This window comes from Cantharellus anzutake (assembly GCF_015039405.1).
Source record: "Cantharellus anzutake strain C23 chromosome Unknown EI90scaffold_97, whole genome shotgun sequence".
NCBI classification, from domain to species: domain Eukaryota; kingdom Fungi; phylum Basidiomycota; class Agaricomycetes; order Cantharellales; family Hydnaceae; genus Cantharellus; species Cantharellus anzutake.
This window is the reverse complement of record NW_024067047.1, coordinates 170985-189433: the sequence shown is the minus strand read 5'-3', so window position 1 is coordinate 189433 and position 18449 is coordinate 170985. Positions and strand designations below refer to the sequence as shown.

At 49.9% G+C, this 18449-nt stretch overlaps 4 protein-coding genes across 4 annotated transcripts; 1 reads left to right on the top strand and 3 right to left on the bottom strand.

Annotated features, from left to right (window-relative positions):
* Positions 1-1652: 1652 nt before the first annotated feature.
* On the bottom strand, positions 1653-2287 carry EI90DRAFT_3083138 (uncharacterized protein; the record flags this gene model as incomplete). The annotated part of the gene is made up of 1 exon (XM_039062053.1): positions 1653-2287. A coding segment is annotated over one exon (391 nt), but the record flags the coding sequence as incomplete, so codon positions are not given.
* A 5-nt stretch (positions 2288-2292) lies between these two features.
* EI90DRAFT_2823772 (uncharacterized protein) lies at positions 2293-2723 on the bottom strand (the record flags this gene model as incomplete). The annotated part of the gene is made up of 2 exons (XM_039053583.1): positions 2293-2513; positions 2567-2723. Coding segments are annotated over 2 exons (378 nt in total), but the record flags the coding sequence as incomplete, so codon positions are not given.
* Positions 2724-2865: 142 nt separating this feature from the next.
* Positions 2866-3535, bottom strand: EI90DRAFT_3083131 (uncharacterized protein). Its single transcript, XM_039062052.1, has one exon. The coding sequence runs from the start codon at positions 3361-3363 to the stop codon at positions 2995-2997; it is 369 nt and encodes a 122-aa protein (XP_038909793.1). The 5' UTR covers positions 3364-3535; the 3' UTR covers positions 2866-2994.
* A 5812-nt stretch (positions 3536-9347) lies between these two features.
* EI90DRAFT_3083112 (uncharacterized protein) lies at positions 9348-18135 on the top strand (the record flags this gene model as incomplete). Its single annotated transcript, XM_039062051.1, has 8 exons — positions 9348-9598; positions 9657-11327; positions 11418-12682; positions 12727-12945; positions 13001-13102; positions 13157-15853; positions 15909-17588; positions 17860-18135. Exons 1-8 carry the CDS (start codon positions 9376-9378, stop codon positions 18133-18135), a joined length of 8133 nt encoding a protein of 2710 aa, XP_038909792.1. The 5' UTR covers positions 9348-9375.
* Between the last annotated feature and the right edge of the window lie 314 nt (positions 18136-18449).

Below are 18449 nucleotides of genomic sequence, written 5' to 3'. Positions count from 1 at the left end.
GAGGTGGGGAGAATTTCGTCAGGGTGGAGCATTATCGTTTACTTCGTGCATTGTGGGTCTCACGGCTTTCCATTTCCATCAGGCGCTTTCCCCCCGTTTTACACCTCCGTGATGACGTGTCATACATATCTACATGGCGGCATGGACGCTCGTCCCATGCCCCTCTTTCCCATATGTCATACCCCGCGCTCGCGTCTCATGTGCGATGACCTATCGATATCGGTGTCTAGGTAACTGTGTCGCCTGCTGAGAGTAACTCCATGGAGCAGTTGGATGCACGCAAACTCTTGCTCGGCTGTCTTTGTTTCGCATCTTGTAAATGGGACGAATTTCAAGATCTACTCACCACATTGGAACTCAAGCAACAAGAGTGCATATTGATGTGCGCGACAAATAGGAGGCCACATAGGACCAAGCTTGTGCTATTGTTCAGTCTATACCAATAATCCCGTAGTCGGAACCATCTCCATCAGAAATAGACCTGGATATATGTCAAGGAAACACTATGGAAGTTCTTCAAAAGCGACTTCCAGTTTGAGGCAAAGTAATATCTGATCTCCTTAACCATGGGTGGTGTCGTCTGTACAAGTGATATGAGATATTGTTGATGGAGCGATGCATTCTTTGTTTCGTGGAAGCGCCTGTTCCAACTCGTGTTTGAATTAGTGAGAATGGAGACACGATAACAAAAAATCTGACACCCAATTGTTGGTCCCATGGTAACAGGGACAAAGGAAGAATGCGGGAATGCATAGGGCCACCGGTGACTGGAGGGCGTGGTGGTTTTGTTCAATTCCGATCCAAAGGCTTCACGCCGTTTTCGCTTCCACTCGTGGGAACCAGTGGATCCATCCCGTTTCGACCACCACATCGTGCGTCGGAACCTGCCCTTTGTCAACCCTCTACAAACACAATTGCGTCGAGCCTTCGACACCGAATATGGTTGCTTTACTCGGATGGGTTTTATTATTCTCAGATCAATTTGTTGTCTTCTACTTTTATTCCGCAATTTATCCCGGGGAACCCCGACCAGTCAGAAAAAAACGAACAGAGCAAGTCTTCGATCCTAGCGTTCCAAAATGATAGGATGTCACACACCGCACGGAAATCACTCTTGGGCGACACGACGCTGATAAACCTTCACCATTCATGATTGGGTTCGAAGCATCTGAAAACAAAACCCATTAGCATTCATATAGGAATCGGCGATAGTTGCATTGTGTATAAATCTACAAAGTATAGGGGGCTGCACCAAGACTTGGAAGCAAGAAGTGATATATGTTTGTTGATAATTACGGCTGCAGTCTGACGTAGTCTGTGCTGTTGGCACTATTGTGTCCAATCCTAGACGCGAAGAGGCACCAGAACGCCTGGCTTGCAGTTTCACAACACACTCGTGGATTCTCCACCCAATAGCGTCTACAGTCCTCCCCCACTCCATTGAAACCACCGTCGTCCTCAACACCCGAGACAACACCATGCCCACCTAAAATTTTGTGAGCTACGTCATCAGCTGGAGAGCGCAAATTGCTCGCAGCGTACCTCCAACGTGGGGAGTCACCGCGTGTGAAAATTTCTTCGTTACCCCTCGTCCCCGCGGCATCTCTGCGCGTCACCGGAGACCCAAAGCAAGTTCGCCTAGGTCTGGACTTCTGTGCTGAATCAGATTTCAAATTATCCAGGGCGGTTTGCAAATCATTCTTCTCCCTCTCAAGGCTGGCGACAATTTCCCTCATCTGAGCGACATCACTTTCATGTTTCGTTTTGATATCGTCCAAGGAGCCTTGTAGCCGTTCTATACCCCCCTTTTGCGCATCGATACTCTCCCGGAAAGTGCTAAGCTGCTTCAGTGCGTGCTTGTTCTCAGCTTGTGCTCTGTGGGTTGGTGCGTTCGCGTTATTCGGTTTTTCTCGTATTTCTTGAAGTCCCTGCTCCAACCTCAAATTTTCTAGGAGTTGTAAGTGAGGCCGGACCTGCAACTATAACAAGCCTTGACTGACCAGCATTGTGGACGCTCTCAAAGCCGAGACCCAAATCACCTTTTTCCTCCTTTGTTCCCTGTGAAGCCTTGTCGTACTCGTTCAACAGCGCGGGGATGGGCTGGGTGATATCAATCTCTCGCTTGGATTTGACGTCTAAGGGCTCTTGCAGCCCAGCTTCCCCGTTCGTAGACCCAAAGCGATTTGGCAAAGAGACGGACTTCTTGGCCAGCTCAGATTTCAAGACATCCAGAGCCGTTTCCAAGTCACTCTTCTCCCTTTGATGACTAGCGACAGCTTTTCTCATCTGAGCAATATCAACCTCATGCTTGGATTTCATATTGTCCAAAAAGCTTTGCAGCTGTTCTGTCTCGTCCCTCTGTGAATTTATGGTTTCTTGGGCAGAGACAAGCTGTTTCAGCGTGCGCTTATTCTCCGCTTCCGCTCTCTGTGTGGATGAGTTCGCTTTGTTCAGTTTCTCCCGTAGTTCTTGAAGTGCGCACTCCAGATTCCAAATCTCCTCACTATTTTTCTCTGTGGGTCTGCAGGTTAAGCCAGATCTGCAACTACATCAACCTTCAACTAACCAGCATTTGCTTGATGTTTTCTGAACGATGCCCGGAGGCTCTCCACGCTACGCTCCAGATCATCTCTTTGCTCCCTCAGCTCCTGTAAAGACCTGTCACGTTCGCCCACCAGCGCACGTATGCGGTGGTTTTCGCCCGTCGATGGATCTCCGGTCTCGGTTGTGATTCTATTTTAATAATCCCGCTGTGAATAAGAATGGAGTAGCGTACTCACATCGTTTGAATACCAATCTATCTCACTGACGTCTTTTGCCTTCCGCAGGCTCGCATTTTTGGTACGCCATGGCGATTGGGTGGGCGCTCGGGTTACTTCAGGGTGAGAAGACATATCCCCACCTGATGAGGAGCCGGAAGGGAATGATGGTGCAATGGGTGGGTCAACATCCGGCTTTTCGCCATAAACCACCCATAGAAATAATGTGAATGATCTACAAGTCTCCAATGCTTACACCTACTAATGTATCAAGGGCAAGGGCGTTAACCCAGGTCTCTTGGTTCTCTACCTCCCATGTTTTCAATGTCCTGCCCAAGCTTTCCAGCTCATCTCTAGTGGGCGTAATGTCTCTAGAATCGCTGGACTGCGGCACCCCAATTTCTGCCTCGACCATTCGCTGTATACGTTCCTCGAGCTCAATCTCTTGGCTAAGGAGCCGTTTCCCGAGAGTCCCCACGAGGGTAAGTTGTCGTTTCTTGTTGCTGATCAATGCCTGTAGTTGTTCCCGTATTCCTGACCGCAAGGGTGGGTTACCCTTAGCAACTTGAGGGTCGCTGAAATTAGGCGGTATTTTCGGTTCCATTAGACGTGGAGGGCATAGCAAGAAAACAGACGACAAGGTAGTAGACAAGAATGAGGGACAGGTTGTGCAAACGTCGTTCGAGAGTATCCCATATCCTGAAACCTGAAGGGTCTGGCTGCACAAGCAGCATTTCCTTGCCAGGATCCCAGGATTCCCATTCCAGCCACTTGGTTTGTCGGCTGATGCCGACGCGTAATGTGCGTAATCCGGGACCAAAGCGAAGGGAGACAGCCTCCATCCCTTCCGAGTCCCCTTATTACTGCGTGAGGGTTCCACTTCGCAGGCCCATCGGACGTCTTGAGAATAGACCTATGTCCCACACCTAATCAGGTACCGAAGAATTTGATAATGTGCCTGGCTCGTCCTTGGCAGCCCGCCAGTCGCACATTATCATCCGAGAATACATAACAGCTACTTGGTGGAAATCGGTATGTCCCTTCAGTACTCGAAGATTCCTTCCTCAAGGGGCATAGCGATCTCAGCATCACTACCTGATGGCCGACACCTAGCCTTGGATGATGGTATCATAGGTGTTTGGTAGGATATGGCGACAGGGGTTCCTGAAGGGTCATATTGATTTGGTCCATCGAATTTTCTCCCGATGGCAACCATCTGGTCTCAGCCACCCGATTGCATCGTGTGCCTCTAAAATGCTGTCGGTGGGAGCTGCATTGAACAGAGACAGCTCGATCTGGATATCGATCCTTGTCGACTGCCATTTTCCATAGATTACTTTGAATAATGATTCGTGTCAACGGTCCGACAGCGACGAAATATTTGGGTATTCCGGGCTTAGAAGAGATAACTCCAATCTCGCCCTTCGCGTCTGTCGGCTTTATGCCCATTTCTCGTATCGCACAACATGGGAATCGTTGAGCGAGAGGGGGTGCGACTGCATTCATCCATTTGGACCCCATTACACTTCCCAATGTGAGGTATTTGTGCACACACACGACATCATTATCACTGGATTTGCTATTGCATTGTCGAGATCTCACCCGCTAATGTTAGAGTTGGATGCAAGTGTGCGAAAATATATCAAGTATGGGTTCTCGATAGGACCCTCAGCGACAATTGGATCAATTTCCCTATTTAATCTCACCCTCTTATGAGTCGTAGAACCAACATGTCCAGCTAATACGAAGGGATGCCTTGGGTGCTAACTAGGAGAAACTTCCGGGGTGGCCACGGAGAGGGGAGAAGAGATTTTTACCCACCCATTTTTCCAGGTGATCGATTTCGTCGATATTCTCGTTACTAGATTTCCAGAGTGAACCATTGTCAGATTGTTCCAGAAATCCCCCTCTCAAGCTCCCGAAGGCCGGAATTTTTTTGTTTTCCCTAGAATGATGTTGTAAAAGTTTGTTGAGCAATGACGCGCAGAATGTGATGATCGAGTAGGTAGGCGAGATAACAATGCGACCGTCGACCCGTAAATTATTCCATCTGGATACGGAGGGCGGGAGTAATAGAACGACCTAGCGACGGACGATTCTGTGGAAGTACAGTTAACCCCGTAGTCATTCCACCATATTACATCACCCCAGGGTGCGGTAAATTCGGCGAAGGCGCAGATTTGCTGTCAGTCCAAAAATACTACTGCACACTGAGAGGCAAAAGTCCATCCAAATTGAGAAATGCAATCATCCCCTCCTTTCCGCCAATGCAAACATTATTCCCATGTGCTGCGATAGGGGTACTGGGTTCAAAGTAGTCGGGGAGCCAACAGACGTAAAGACTAGTGTCTCCTTGCTTGATACAAAGAGCATTGTGGTCAAGGCAGACAGGGGATGGATTAGATTGGAAGAATAGCGGTGAAGCTGGGGGGGATATATTCTCTAAATTCGGGAAGCTCAGATCTTCCGTCTCCGTTGGACCTTGGACATGGATCGTCAAGCCGTCGGCGGAGAATGAAATCTGACGAGGGTCAAAGCCCCAACCTAGCTGTCTTTGTCCAATACAGCGCCCGTCCGCAGCATCCCAGATACACACGATATCATCCTGAGTGGCTGAAACTAGATGTCGACCATCGGGCGAATATTCGACGGACAATACTGAGCCGGTGTGCCCCTTCCGTTCTCGATCAGATACTCCTGTCACTTGCCACACACGCATGGTACCATCATCTGAGGATGACACCACAAGACTGCCATCTGGCGAGAACTCCGCCGACAAGGCCGAAGCAGTGTGGCCTCTCAGTTCACGCGTAGGCGCTCCAAACGCCGTGTCCCCGATACGTAGGGTACCGTCTAGGGAGGCTGAGACCAGATGACGGCCATCGGGTGAGAATTTAACGAATGAGACGGAATGAGCGTGTTCTTCCAGTTTTCGGACAAGGGCTCCGGTCTCCACGTCCCAGACACGCATATTCCGATCGTCCGACACCAGATGACGGCCATCTGGCGAAAATGAAACGGACCATACCTGAGCAGTATGGCCTTTGAGTTCTCGAAGAAGCACTCCATCTCCATCCCCCCCGTCCCAACCATGCGACGCCTCCCAACCATACAACGCCTCCCAACCAGACAGCGCCTCCCAACTATACAGTCCCTCCCAATCATTCTCGTTCCAAACACACACGGTGTGATCTTCCGAGGCGGAGGCTAGACGATCGCCATTCGGTGAAAAGGCGACGGACCTAACCCAACCAGAGTGTCCCTTCCGCTGTCGAAGGAGTGTTCCTGCCGCAACATCCCACACACATACTGTACGATCGTTCGAGGCTGAGGCCAGACGACAACCATCCTGTGAAAAGGCTACGGACCTAACCCAACTAGCATGCCCTTTCAATTCTCGAAGCAGTCCTCCCGTCACCGGATCCCAGATCCGCACGACGCAGTCATTCGAGGCCGAGGCAAGATGACCTTCTGGCGAAAATGCAACGGACCCTACCCAACCGGTGCCACGACCCTTCAGTTCGCGGAAAAGCGCCCCTGTCGTTGCATCCCAAACACACACGCTTCCATTCGATGAGCCGGAGGCCAGATAACGGCCATCTGGCGAAAATGTCGCCGATAAGATTCCACTTATGGGAATCTTCATTACCTGCGATGGCCATGAATGACTGCTGTCCATGTCACGAGCAACAATCCGGCATTTAGCATTCCCTTTCGTCGGAAATGTAGCATTCAATGAGGAACCTAACGGAATAAACGGGTGGCTACTCCCGAGTATGGATAAGGATGAGAGCGCTAATGCACTCTTGGATTGCATGACCAGACCGTATAAGTCATAAACCACACGACATGTGTCGGTACTTTGCTCGTCAGATTCCTTGGAGACATGATGTGAGCGATAGGTTATCATTTAAACTTTTAACACACCAGCCATTGCGCCAGTTCTTTCAGTCCTCGGCAAGCTTGATCTATTTCACCCATGATCCCCATTGCTGCAATCCAGTAAAGAAATGATGGCACAGCGCGAGATAGTGCTATCATTATCTCATTGTCTCGATGATTCGACACGCAAAGGAGAGTGGTCCACTGGCGGCAGACCAACTTCAACTCCAACGTTATTAGCATGTCGAATTCACTCTGAAGATTAGGAATAGTGTCATTCATTTGGAAGCGCCACGCTATTGGTAGACTATCCAACACCGTGCACAGACCCAGAAACTCCAGCGCAAACAGCACGACCTTGGGTCCTGGGAAGAGCTGGAAATGGCATGAGACAATGCTTATGGGGCCACGAGCGGCCAGGGAATTTCGACGTACCGTAATCTCAGCTACTTTCTGCTGGCGATAGATCAGGCGATCGGCAGTTGCAGCGGCGCGAGACAGCACGTACCGATGATCTTAAGAGGTCGGTGATGCGGGATATCAAAGTAATTATGTCATCCACGTTCCGTGAGGAACTCTGGAGACTCTGTTCCCATGATAAAACTGTCCGAATCAATTCACTGGGATAAGTGTGTCAGAGGGATGGCGCAAGACTGCCGTTTATCGAGAATTCACTGACTCGGGGAAACTCTTTGAGAATGTCCGTGCTTCCCGAGCCCCGTAGCATCTACGAAGATGCTCAAACAGGTCGTCATGGAGCATAATAAGGAGTCTCCGCGTAGATGAAGAGACTTGAAATGCATCGAGCGCAAGGAAACTGTGAAAAGCAAACTTCTAGCTCAAAAGTAGATCAATTGTTGTGGACAATACTTGGCGCGAACCATTTTCCTTACATGATGTTTTTTGATAGTATTCAGGGCTGACTTGACAGCCTTCGTCAGCGTTGAATCTGCAATTAACCCAGCGCTTCTCAAAATTTTGTCCGATGCAAGTTCGATCTCATTAGCAATGGAGGAATACATCAAAAGTCTGATACGGCCACGCTGCTCGGCCCCAATTTTGGGATGATTGAGAGATGCACTCTCATACTTGGCTCCATACATCAATATTACCATTTCCTGGATGGTGGATGAAAAGAACCAACAATTATCCTACATGTTGCCCCGGATTAAGTGACCATAACGTGGGAAGGGCCAAACGTTGACACTTACTCTGGTCGACTTGTACCCAAGAGATTCTGCCACAACGGTATGCAATATCCGTGCGATCGTAACGAGAGGAGCTGGGGTCGGAAGGACCATAATGGCTTCAATTCCGGCCTCATTGTTCGTGGCATCCAGAAGGTGCTCGAGTCGACCAGAGATAGCAACCTACAAGTGCTGCGTCTTAGCTCTCGTGCAATGACCATATATCCCACAACACACAGTATCTACCACATTCGACTTCCCTGGATCTCGATCCAAGCGAATGTAAAAGTCTTCTCCACAGGCCCGGGTAACGTGAAGGATAAGAAATCGATGTGACACGCCATGAAGGTCCCCATAACGTTCAATCGACATAATATTGGCATCGGCGGCGCGAGGGCTCTTAACCACGCTTTCGCAGAATGTTCGCACAGAGCAAGTCCTGTACGGCTGAGGGTTCAAGTCTTCGGAGTGGGCACCCGCTCCTGTGCCGCTTGCCACGTGTGTAGCCGATGACGCACGAAGGGTTGGGATAGCAGCGAACACAGCAAGAGATGAAGCCATGGAAAATCGGTTACTCGGTCGGCTGGGAAGGGACGGCACCTCTGCGGATGAAGGATCGACACCAGATGGGCCAGGCTGGATTGGAAACTCAATCTCCCCATCAAGCTGTTAAGCCCATGTGAGTAAAGCCCAGCTCGATCAGGAAGTTCATTCTCACATAGACAAGGAAATCTTCGACCAGGGTCAGCTGTGGAAATCCTGGGGGCCTAATTAAGTTAATGGGGGTGCACATGGAGATCGAAGATGCAACTGGACGTCGGAGCTAGTAGCGGCGTCGTAACATGAAGAACCCCTTTCCTATCTGAACGCCGCAGTAGAGATAGAAGCAAAGGACAGGAACTGTCTTCGATGCTCTTTGATTAAGGCCGCCGTTGGGTAGAATTTGATGGGTCGTTGAGAGGGTTAGGAGTCTTGGTATCGTCCACTGATATGGGTGGGATTGGTGACTGGGACGAAACGCAGGATGCCGCTTTGTTGCCTGTTCGCACTGCCACACATGCTTCCAGCGTTCGTTCAAGTGTACACATAAACACATCATAAGCTAGTCTCCAAAAATGGAACTCCCGCATTCAACTATCCGGTTCTGCTGTCCTCAAGGCCAAATGAATGCTATGGAATCCCACAGAACCATCAGGCACTACACTCGTGACCCGATACTGGCCAAGCTACACACACGCCTCGAGCTCTCTTCACCGAGCTGATCTACACCATACTCAGGCTTAGGCTGACATTGGCACGGTTAGCAGGAAACCGTGATTCAAAGTTTTCACCGGTGTGTCAAAGAGCATTCTCTCGGGCACGAGGACAATATTGATGTAGGATGAAAACTAGAGAGGTGCATTCCGATCGACTGATTTTCGACTCACGACATTCGATATCCCTTCCCCCTTCATTGCGACGTCTCAATACAAAGGTTTCTCCATTATTGCGCTTCAGGGCCCGCAATGGGGGATGATCTTCTAGACTTCGTCATCAACCATGTGTTCATGCCTCCCAAGTTGCCCCAAGAGGCGGATGAGAGTCCGGAGCGCATAGATTTTCTTTTGTCAACTATTCGCAAGAGCATGAAGCTTTACAGACAGCAGCATGCTGCGCCTGAGCACCAAGCATTGTGGGATTCATTATTGAAAATGGTGGGTACATTGCGACGAATCAACATTGACCCCGAGGTTGGAATCAGCGAATGCATCAAAAGAAGGAACACTGGAGGTAATGTCACTAGATACAAGCTGGAGCCGAACAGTGGGAGTAATATCTCTGGATGCAGATACAATCGCCATTTTTGTCCATGCTCAAAACGCGGGTGTGATCATCCGTTGTGGTGAGGAGGAAACAATTTTCGAAATTTTCGAAGCATCACCGATGAATACAGCCGTGATGCGCTGCACAGGGAAGCTTATCCGCTCCTTTCCTGGACCTGCAATTGCCCTTCGAAACAATGTTATGCAGGATCCGGATTTTCTAGAAGAATTGGCCGCATTCCTAACCCAGATGTACGGTGGCCAACGTGAGGATGAGGGCATGGTGGGCGGTGATCAACTGCTGGACGAGGACATAGTAGATCACGATTATTTGCAAGATGAGGACACAATGAATGGCGATCAGCTGCGGGAAGAGGGCACTATGGACGGCGATCCACCGCTGGATGAAGACACAATGGACAGCGATCCATGGGAACGTGAGAACGGCACATTCGCATTCGCGCCCCGATGGCGATGGGGTTCCACGGATAGGCGCACAACCCATCCGAAGTACATCACTGAATTGCTGACCGGGATACTCCGTGGACTAGGAGAGCCTGCCGACATTCCTCGCATCCAGAAGAGGACATCGGACGATGTTTTGCAGCATGCGGATGATATTGTCCCATGGAGGCGCAGCTCCCTCTGGCTCGTTGTCCGTGTTGCCTTGCAAACTACGATTCACCGAGGCACTTCGAACATGAACGAATACAAGTCTTTTATGATACTCTTTCTGGCCGAGATTCTGCGGAGCGGTGTTGAGAACCGCTTACCGGGACATATCCTCTATTGCATGCGTGCCAAACTCAGCCGCCGACTCTTTAAAATCCGATCATGGGCAGCTCCGTCTCTGGTCACACTTGCCCACGAGGTTGCGCTTGATACTGAAGAACTGCTCCAAGATCGATGGAAGAGCATTCAGGATGCACACGTGCGGGCAGCCAAGTGGGCACCAAACGAGCTAGATGTTATTGGGGACACTAGCCTCAACTTGAAAAATTGCAGGTCTTACATCAGTGCTGCTCTCGTCCCGGGGATTCCCGCCGATCCTAATGCTGCATTCCAATCACATCATCCACGATTATTCAATAATCTCTTTGACGACGAACCCGGGGTTTTTTCGGCAGCAGTAAAAGCCAATGGATTTGTTGCGCTTTGGGATTTTGAGCGTTGCGTAAAAAATCACATTGACGAATGGGTATCTCGGCAAATCTCCGACCACAACTGCGAAAGTGCTTGCGACTTAATTTCTCATTACATGACGACATACGCCGACGAGGCCGGGGATTTGTACAAAGGGGCACCAGCGGAACAGTCCATTATGCTCCTCACGCTTTTTGAGTTGTGGATGGCACTCGACATTTTGGCAGCGACTATCTGTCCCCTCTTGAAGGATTATTCGCCTGAGGTTCCACTGACTCTATATGAGGGCCTCCTGCTTTCGAAAGCCGAGCCGTTGGAACGCATCTCGAGGATCCAGGCGTACCTGCGCAAGCGGTATCACGAAGCTGGCAGTGACCCTCGGTCGGTCTTCTCAGAAGTTGTTGATGCGGAAACCTTCGCAGTCAGATTTTTCGATTCGTCCCCGTCGCTCCAGGATCTTAAGCGCACCATAGAGCAGCAAGCGATGACGAGTCAAAAACTTCGCGAGCTTCATTTGCTGAAACTTGAAAATAAGAAAATAAAAGAACGAGCAGGTACTGAATATTGGGAAATAATGAAACGAGCAGGTACGACCTCGAAGAAGACAAACGTTCTCATGATTAGACACTAAACTGGATCTTTAGGCTCTCACACTGTGGATCGTATGAGGTCCAGGCACGACCCGGAGTCTTGCGAAGAATGTTATTTCAAATGGTCTGCAAGAGCCCTGAGGACAGTTATTCGCGAATGGCCTCTACCGCAAGAACCAGTGCGAGCCAAAATCATTGTGTTTGAACGGGCAGTTCCTAGGGGTTTCAAGACTTGGAGGGAGACGACTTATTGGCTTCTCCGTGACATCTGTGCGTCGAAGGAAGGAAGGACATTTACCACGGGGGAATCGTATATCCGCTCAGGCTTACGGAAGTCCCCCTTTGGTGAAGAACGTCGCGTCCCAAATTCTCAACAACGAATATCGTTAGCACCGGAGGTGGAAATCCCAGACAAGGAAGGCGGTGTCTCTCGCACGTATACATCTTCCTGTCGGCTGTGGGACAACAAACATCGCAGATGGATATATCCTCCATCTGGTTACTGCGATCTGAGCGACAGAACATTCATGCGGATACCAAAAAGGTCTCCATATGCTTCCTTAGAACGCTTTGCGTTGGGAACATCCCACACTTCGAACGAAGTTCTTGCGAGTCAACATAAATGTCCCTCTTCGCTTAGCCTACGCAGTTTCGTCGCCTTCGGTTCGTTGCGCGCTGGAGCCCGGTTGCAATGGTGCAATATTGCCCGAGAGATTCCCTCCGGAAATTTAAGTTTTCAGTGTGAGGAGGTGTATGACCTCATCTCTCAGGCTGTGTGCCAAGTCGGATGCCTTTCCGGTGATGGTATTTGGGAATGTCACCAGGTTTTACAAGAGGTACCATTCGGTAACATGTTGTTGGACGTCCTTGAACAGCTGGGGGCGGATATAGAGGGGAACTGGCGCCAGGGTATTACAGCACTGACTATCACTACACTAGCTTCTCGACTGCTGGTCTCGGCTGTGGCACAGCCAATCACCAATAGAACGTACAAACTACTCCAGAAGATACGAGACACCACTTTGCGCTGGTTGCACGAACTTCTGGCACTTCAATCACACGCTGAAACCGAAACTGAACGGGGGAGATCTCGGCGAGCAATATGTCAAATAGCTGCGGTTTGTAGGAGCTCATTTGATGTCGATGCGTGCCATGCTGGCGAACTCCTTCGAACTCCGGAAGACGTTGCCATATTCATTGAATGTGCTATCATCCTTTGTAGCCACTCTCCCCAAGAAACCCTTACTAAGGCAGACCCTCATTTGCACCAGTTGCTTCTCCGAGACAAGCGCCTGTCCTGCAGGATGGAAGAACTTCTTGTTACTCGCATCCAGGAAGGGGGACTATATTAGGTATTAACGAGGCAATATCAGCTGTTTGGAATGGTATCGATCCAACGTGTAGCTGGACAAGGCGACCAAGACCTAACGACTGTTGGTTGACCACTGCCGTAGATGGTCAAAGGACACAAAACGTTCATTTCAACGTATTAAGTGGCGCTTTGCTCATTGATGGAAAACCACCTGGTTGGTTGCCATCTGACATCCGTGGGCATTCGATATACAAAGAACTCTTTGGTGCAGTACGGGACTATTCTCTACCCAAGTAAGACCCGCCGATTAACGGTTCATCTGCAGAGAAGCCCGGAAGTTGTTTCATCGGATATGGAAGACATGGACTATGTTAGCAAGGCTCACATGTTCTACGAGTCTCAGCTCGAAACCAAGGATACTGATGAGGTTCGTCGAGAAAGATGAAGGAAACGGGTTTGACTAATTCTCACCATTGAATAGACAATTCACTTTGGGTGGCGAGATGGAAGGCTCATTGTACGAAGCAGATCCCTTGCGCTTGATGGGAAAAGCTGTCGGATCTTGGAATTGTTACCACGTGAAATCTTTGAAGGGGATCTGCCATCTATCCTAGTGAAGGAATATTTTCATTGGATGGAGTTATCTACTTGTCAGATTGAGCTGCGGCCTAAGAAGACACCTTGGACATCCTCCCAATCGAACTGGCACCTCCGTCGTACTGCATGCTCCACATGGGTCATGGATAAAGGGACCTCTGTCAGGCTAGTTGACTGTCAAAGCCGCACGGCCGAGATGATTCATGCTATCCTTCGTCTACTTGAACCTGAAAGTAACATTCTTATCACAATGGCAAGGTCGTCGATGCAAGAATTGCGCATCGATATTCCCCGGCTCCAGCTCTCCTTCACCCTGAAAGGCGGAAGGCTGCATTCATTAAACTTTCCGGGTTTCGAAGTAGATAGTAGTAATCAATCAACAGGCACAATGCTAGGCCTCCACAGTCAGTTGGTTTTGCGCCGCAGCGGGGATCTCGCTCCTGGCGTGGAGCTTAATTATTCGAGGCGCGTCATAATCCCGACGGGGGATGTGTCTATCGCAAGTGACGGAGACCACGTCACGGTAACGATTAATAATTCGGGATCGTTGCACGTCAAATATTGTGATTATGACGTTGATGTCTTACTGGGTCGTCTGGTTGGAGATGGGAGCTTGTTCAGCACATTATTCCAGTCACTTCTTCATGCCGTTACTAGTTACTGCTTGCCTGATCCTCTTACGTCGTTGCCAGGAGTCGAGGAAGCGATCCAAATCCTTGGATCAGCACGTTGCAAATCGTTCCAAAGTCTTGGTGACTGGGAGCGGCAGCTTCTGCGTCGGCTATCGGCGTTAACGCCATCAAGGATTCGGGAACCGCCCGATGAACCGCCCGATGAGTGGGCCGATAAACGGCGTCGGGTATGGGAACGGGGACGGGAACGGGAACGGGAACGGAGGCGGCATTTAGAACGGCTTTGGGAGGATGGTATTGGAGGGGCCGTTTGGAATAACGCACTTAGTCCGCTTGTCCAACACGGTGCCTTTTGGGATGAGGCCTGGTCTATTTTCAAATGGGTTGATGAAATGCGTGTCTTTGACCCTTCCATACGTTTTGGAAAATTGGAAACTGATTGGAGAAAATTACACCTGCTTTCCCGTGCTAGATGTCGCAATGCAGTCTGGTACGGCCCTGATCTTCCACGGGGCCTGCGGGGTGAAGACGTGATATACGAATCTAGGGACGCTGACACAGGACTCAATACTACTCGTATTCGTGCCGCATCGAATGCCTCTAGCCTGGTGTACCATTGTCCTCTTCGGCTAAAGACCCCCAATGCCCTTTTGTCTCACATGGAATCGTGGACGGAGGACATTAGAGGCTCTTCCCCCAATCACTTGTCGGATGTGCGTTTGGGATTTAGCAAGGAATGGCTGTCCCTGAGCATGCCACACAAATGGATTCCTTTGTACAATGCCTGTCGAACGGAGGGTTGGGGAAACCATACTCGTTTCAAACTGTTGTTTAGTCTTTCGGCACTGGGCTACTCTAATCCTTCACTCGAGAACTTGGTCCCTGCTCTACTTGCATTCACATGCTTCCCCGAGTTCCGTTCCATTGACCCACCGTTGTGGCCTGAATACGATTTGCACATGGGCTACAAACCAAATGCACCCCAACTCTATGACATCATTACGGCACCGATCCGTCCAGGCAAATTGAGTCGCCGAGCATCTTCTCAAGTTTCTTTTCTTGTCAAAAAATTAATCGCTCAATGGGATCATGAACCTACAGGAGCGCCAACATTACCAAGTCTGCCGGATGGCGATGTGTGGCTGATCAACATCTCTGACGCCATGACTGAGGTAACTAGGTGGTTTGAGTCCTGGTTTAGAAACCGGGATTTACTCCAGCACATTCGAGCAATCCAGACGGTATTGGACAAACACCGAACTTTGACTTCAGATGCTCCGGTTCTACCAATATATTCCTTCCGGACTTCCTTGCAACTTGCAGAAGTGGATCTGTCTAATGTATCATACAGTGACGTCTTTCTCCGACAACCTCCGATGCTTGCGCGTCCACCTTCCCCTCTGAAAATGAAAGGATGGCTGACCATCAAACCGTCTTTGGAACATAATGATAGCCTCAAACCTCTCATTTCAACTCTCCGCTCATCCCACGACCGGATATCCCAGAAATACGGTGCTGATCTCGAGGCTAGCCGCAATGCATTGCACGACATACAAATCAGCCCGGAGCGGGTGGAATCCCTCCAAGAAGAGCTTTATCGTGATCACCAGATGTACCGATCTCATCTCTCTCATGTGTTAGGGCAAATCCGACGGGTACTCAATCCAGACCCTCAGTCCGAGCGAGTACAGGAGGTTATGCGGGTTGCAGGACTATGGCCGAAAAGCACCACTCGTTCTTTACTGCACCACCTATCATTCTCATCCCGTTCAACAGTAAACATATCCCCCGAATGGAAGAATGTCCTCGTTTGCCTCGCCCAGTCCATACTGCTTTGGCAGCGATCGGAGAGATTGGTAAGATTAGGACCCAAAACCGACGAATTTCTGAAGGAATGTTCGAGTTATCCTGATCTGCATGACATTTCTGACGACTGGCTGCTCGTCCAGGTGAGCGTGTCGTTCGTCAGCATGGACGATGGGATTGACTCTCCGAGATTCTCAGATTGACTCCAACTTTCTTGCGCGCCCTCTTCAAGTTGATGTTGCGTGTAACATGATGTTTCCTCGCTCACAAGGCAATACCATCCTTCAACTCAATATGGGGGAGGGAAAATCGTCCGTCATTGTTCCGCTTATTGCCGTATCTCTAGCAGATGGACAAAAACTAGTGAGAATCATCGTGCCAAAGCCCTTAGCAAATCAAACATTCCAGTCACTGGTTCAACGCTTGAGCGGCTTAGCGAATCGGCGAATATATTGCATGCCGTTTTCCCGTGCTATCGCAGTGAAGCCGGATGCTTTTCAAACGATCTACCATCAGTGCATGAATGTTGGTGGCATACTGGTTATGCAGCCTGAACACGTCCTATCGTTCAAACTCACGGGCATTGAACGACAGCTCTCATCGGCTAGGCGCAAGGGAACTCCGACTCCAAATGCAATGCTGGAGCTACAGCGATGGCTGGACGCAAACGTTAGGGACATTTTGGACGAGAGTGACGAGATTCTGGCGGTCAAGTGTCAACTTGTGTACGCAGTTGGCACTCAGCAGCCCCTAGGTCCTCAGCCTGTCAGATGGACTACGGTGCAGCATGTGTTTTCCATCCTGCGTAGTAGGGGCGGGCTTCTTAATCAGCTGGCTTCTCAAGGGGGTCTCGAGCTCGAGCAACGAGACGGATACTTCCCTCGACTTCGCATTCTCAGACATGAAGCCGGCGTCCAAATTTTGAAATCTCTTTTACAAGGAATAATGCAAGGGGAGTCTCCTGATCTACCTCCGTTCAGGCTATTTCATGGAGGGGCACGACGAGAAGCAGAGGCTTTCATCGCCCAAAGGGACCCTGGAACACTTCCTGAATTGCGAAACCACTGTCGCAGTGACAACCATCTATGGAGCATTCTGCTCCTGCTGAAAGGCCTTTTTGCGCATGGGATACTTATGTACGTTCTAAGTGGACGTAGGTGGCGAGTAGACTATGGGCTTAACCTAACGCGGTCACTTCTCGCCGTGCCCTATCGTGCAAAGGATGTGCCTGCACCGAGAGCAGAGTTCAGTCACCCGGACGTCTGCATCTCGCTCACATACCTCAGCTACTACTATGGCGGATTGTCTTACGATCAGCTTGATATGTGCTTCAAGCATATCAGCGAAGTTGAAGACCCTGTAGCGGAATATCGCAAGTGGATTAAGGACAATTGCTTGGTGCCAGACTTTCTCCGCAATTACAGTAGTTTCAACCCGGATGACCGCGAACAAAAGACTCAGCATCTCTATCCAGCTTTCGAAAGGAACCCATCGACGATTAACTTCTTCCTCTGTCAGGTGGTTTTTCCGAAGGAAGCCAAGACATTTCCTCAAAAACTTTCCACATCCGGTTGGGACATCGCCGAACGAAGGCAACACGTAACGACGGGTTTCAGTGGCACCAATGACAACCGCTATCTTCTCCCCACTTCTATTCAACAGGATGACATCCCTGCGCAATTGGGTACAAATGCTAAGGTGTTGAATTTGATGCTGCAGCCTGAGAACGATCACTACCAAAGCGTGGCCAGTAGCGAGTTTCTGGACGTCGTCGTCAGGGAAACACCCCAAATCCGAGTTTTGTTGGATGTGGGTGCCCAGATGTTGGAATTCTCCAATAAGGAATTGGCATCGATATGGCTTTCGCAAGTCTTGGCAGTAGATATAGATGCTGCGATCTTCTTCTCCGAAGATGACGAACTCTTCGTTATCAGGCGTGATGGGGCAACGGAACCATTCATCTCTTCGTCGTACAGACACCAGCTTGATCGTTGTCTCGTGTACCTGGACGATTCTCACACAAGAGGCACCGACTTGAAATTTCCCGCCGATTATCGTGCCGCAGTTACATTAGGTCCGAAAGTGACAAAGGATAGGCTAGCCCAAGGTGAGCCTTCCCATTACTATGAGGATATGATCGAATCAGCAGGCATGTCTTCAGGATGTATGCGAATGCGCAGGTTGGGTAAGGGACAATCTGTCCTTTTTCTCGCCCCTCCTGATGTGGATCACAAAATCCGCAAGTTCTCGAAAAAGATCCATGGAGAACGAATCGGTGTGTACGACGTTCTTTCCTGGTCCATCAGGGAGACATGTGCCGGCCTACGGCGTTATAGTTGTGACTGGAGAGAGCAAGGCATTCATTACATCAATAGGCAATGCGCATGGGAAGAATTTTGGACATCCTCCATCCCTCGCACCTTAGTGTTAGCAAAATGGGAAGAGTTTTGGACATCCTTCATCCCCCGCACCTCAGTGTTAGAAAAATATTGGTTGAGGCCTGAGTTGAAGTCTCTCGAGGAAATGTATGGGGCACCATCGTCCTCCAGGCCACTGGAACAGGAATTGTCTCATCCTGCAGCCGATTGTCGTGAGATCAAGCAGAGGAGTGAGAATTTCTCATCCTCTACGGAGAGTTGGCTGGTGAAAATGGCAGAAGAGCAGGAACGCGAAGTAACCCACGAGCCTAGGCGTGAGCCGGAGGTCGAGTCACCACCATCTTTACGGCCTGCCCGCCAT

What these genes read in the sequence shown, in the direction of transcription:
- EI90DRAFT_3083131 (XM_039062052.1), bottom strand. Translation starts at nt 3,363, where the DNA reads ATGGAACCGAAAATACCGCCTAATTTCAGCGACCCTCAAGTTGCTAAG.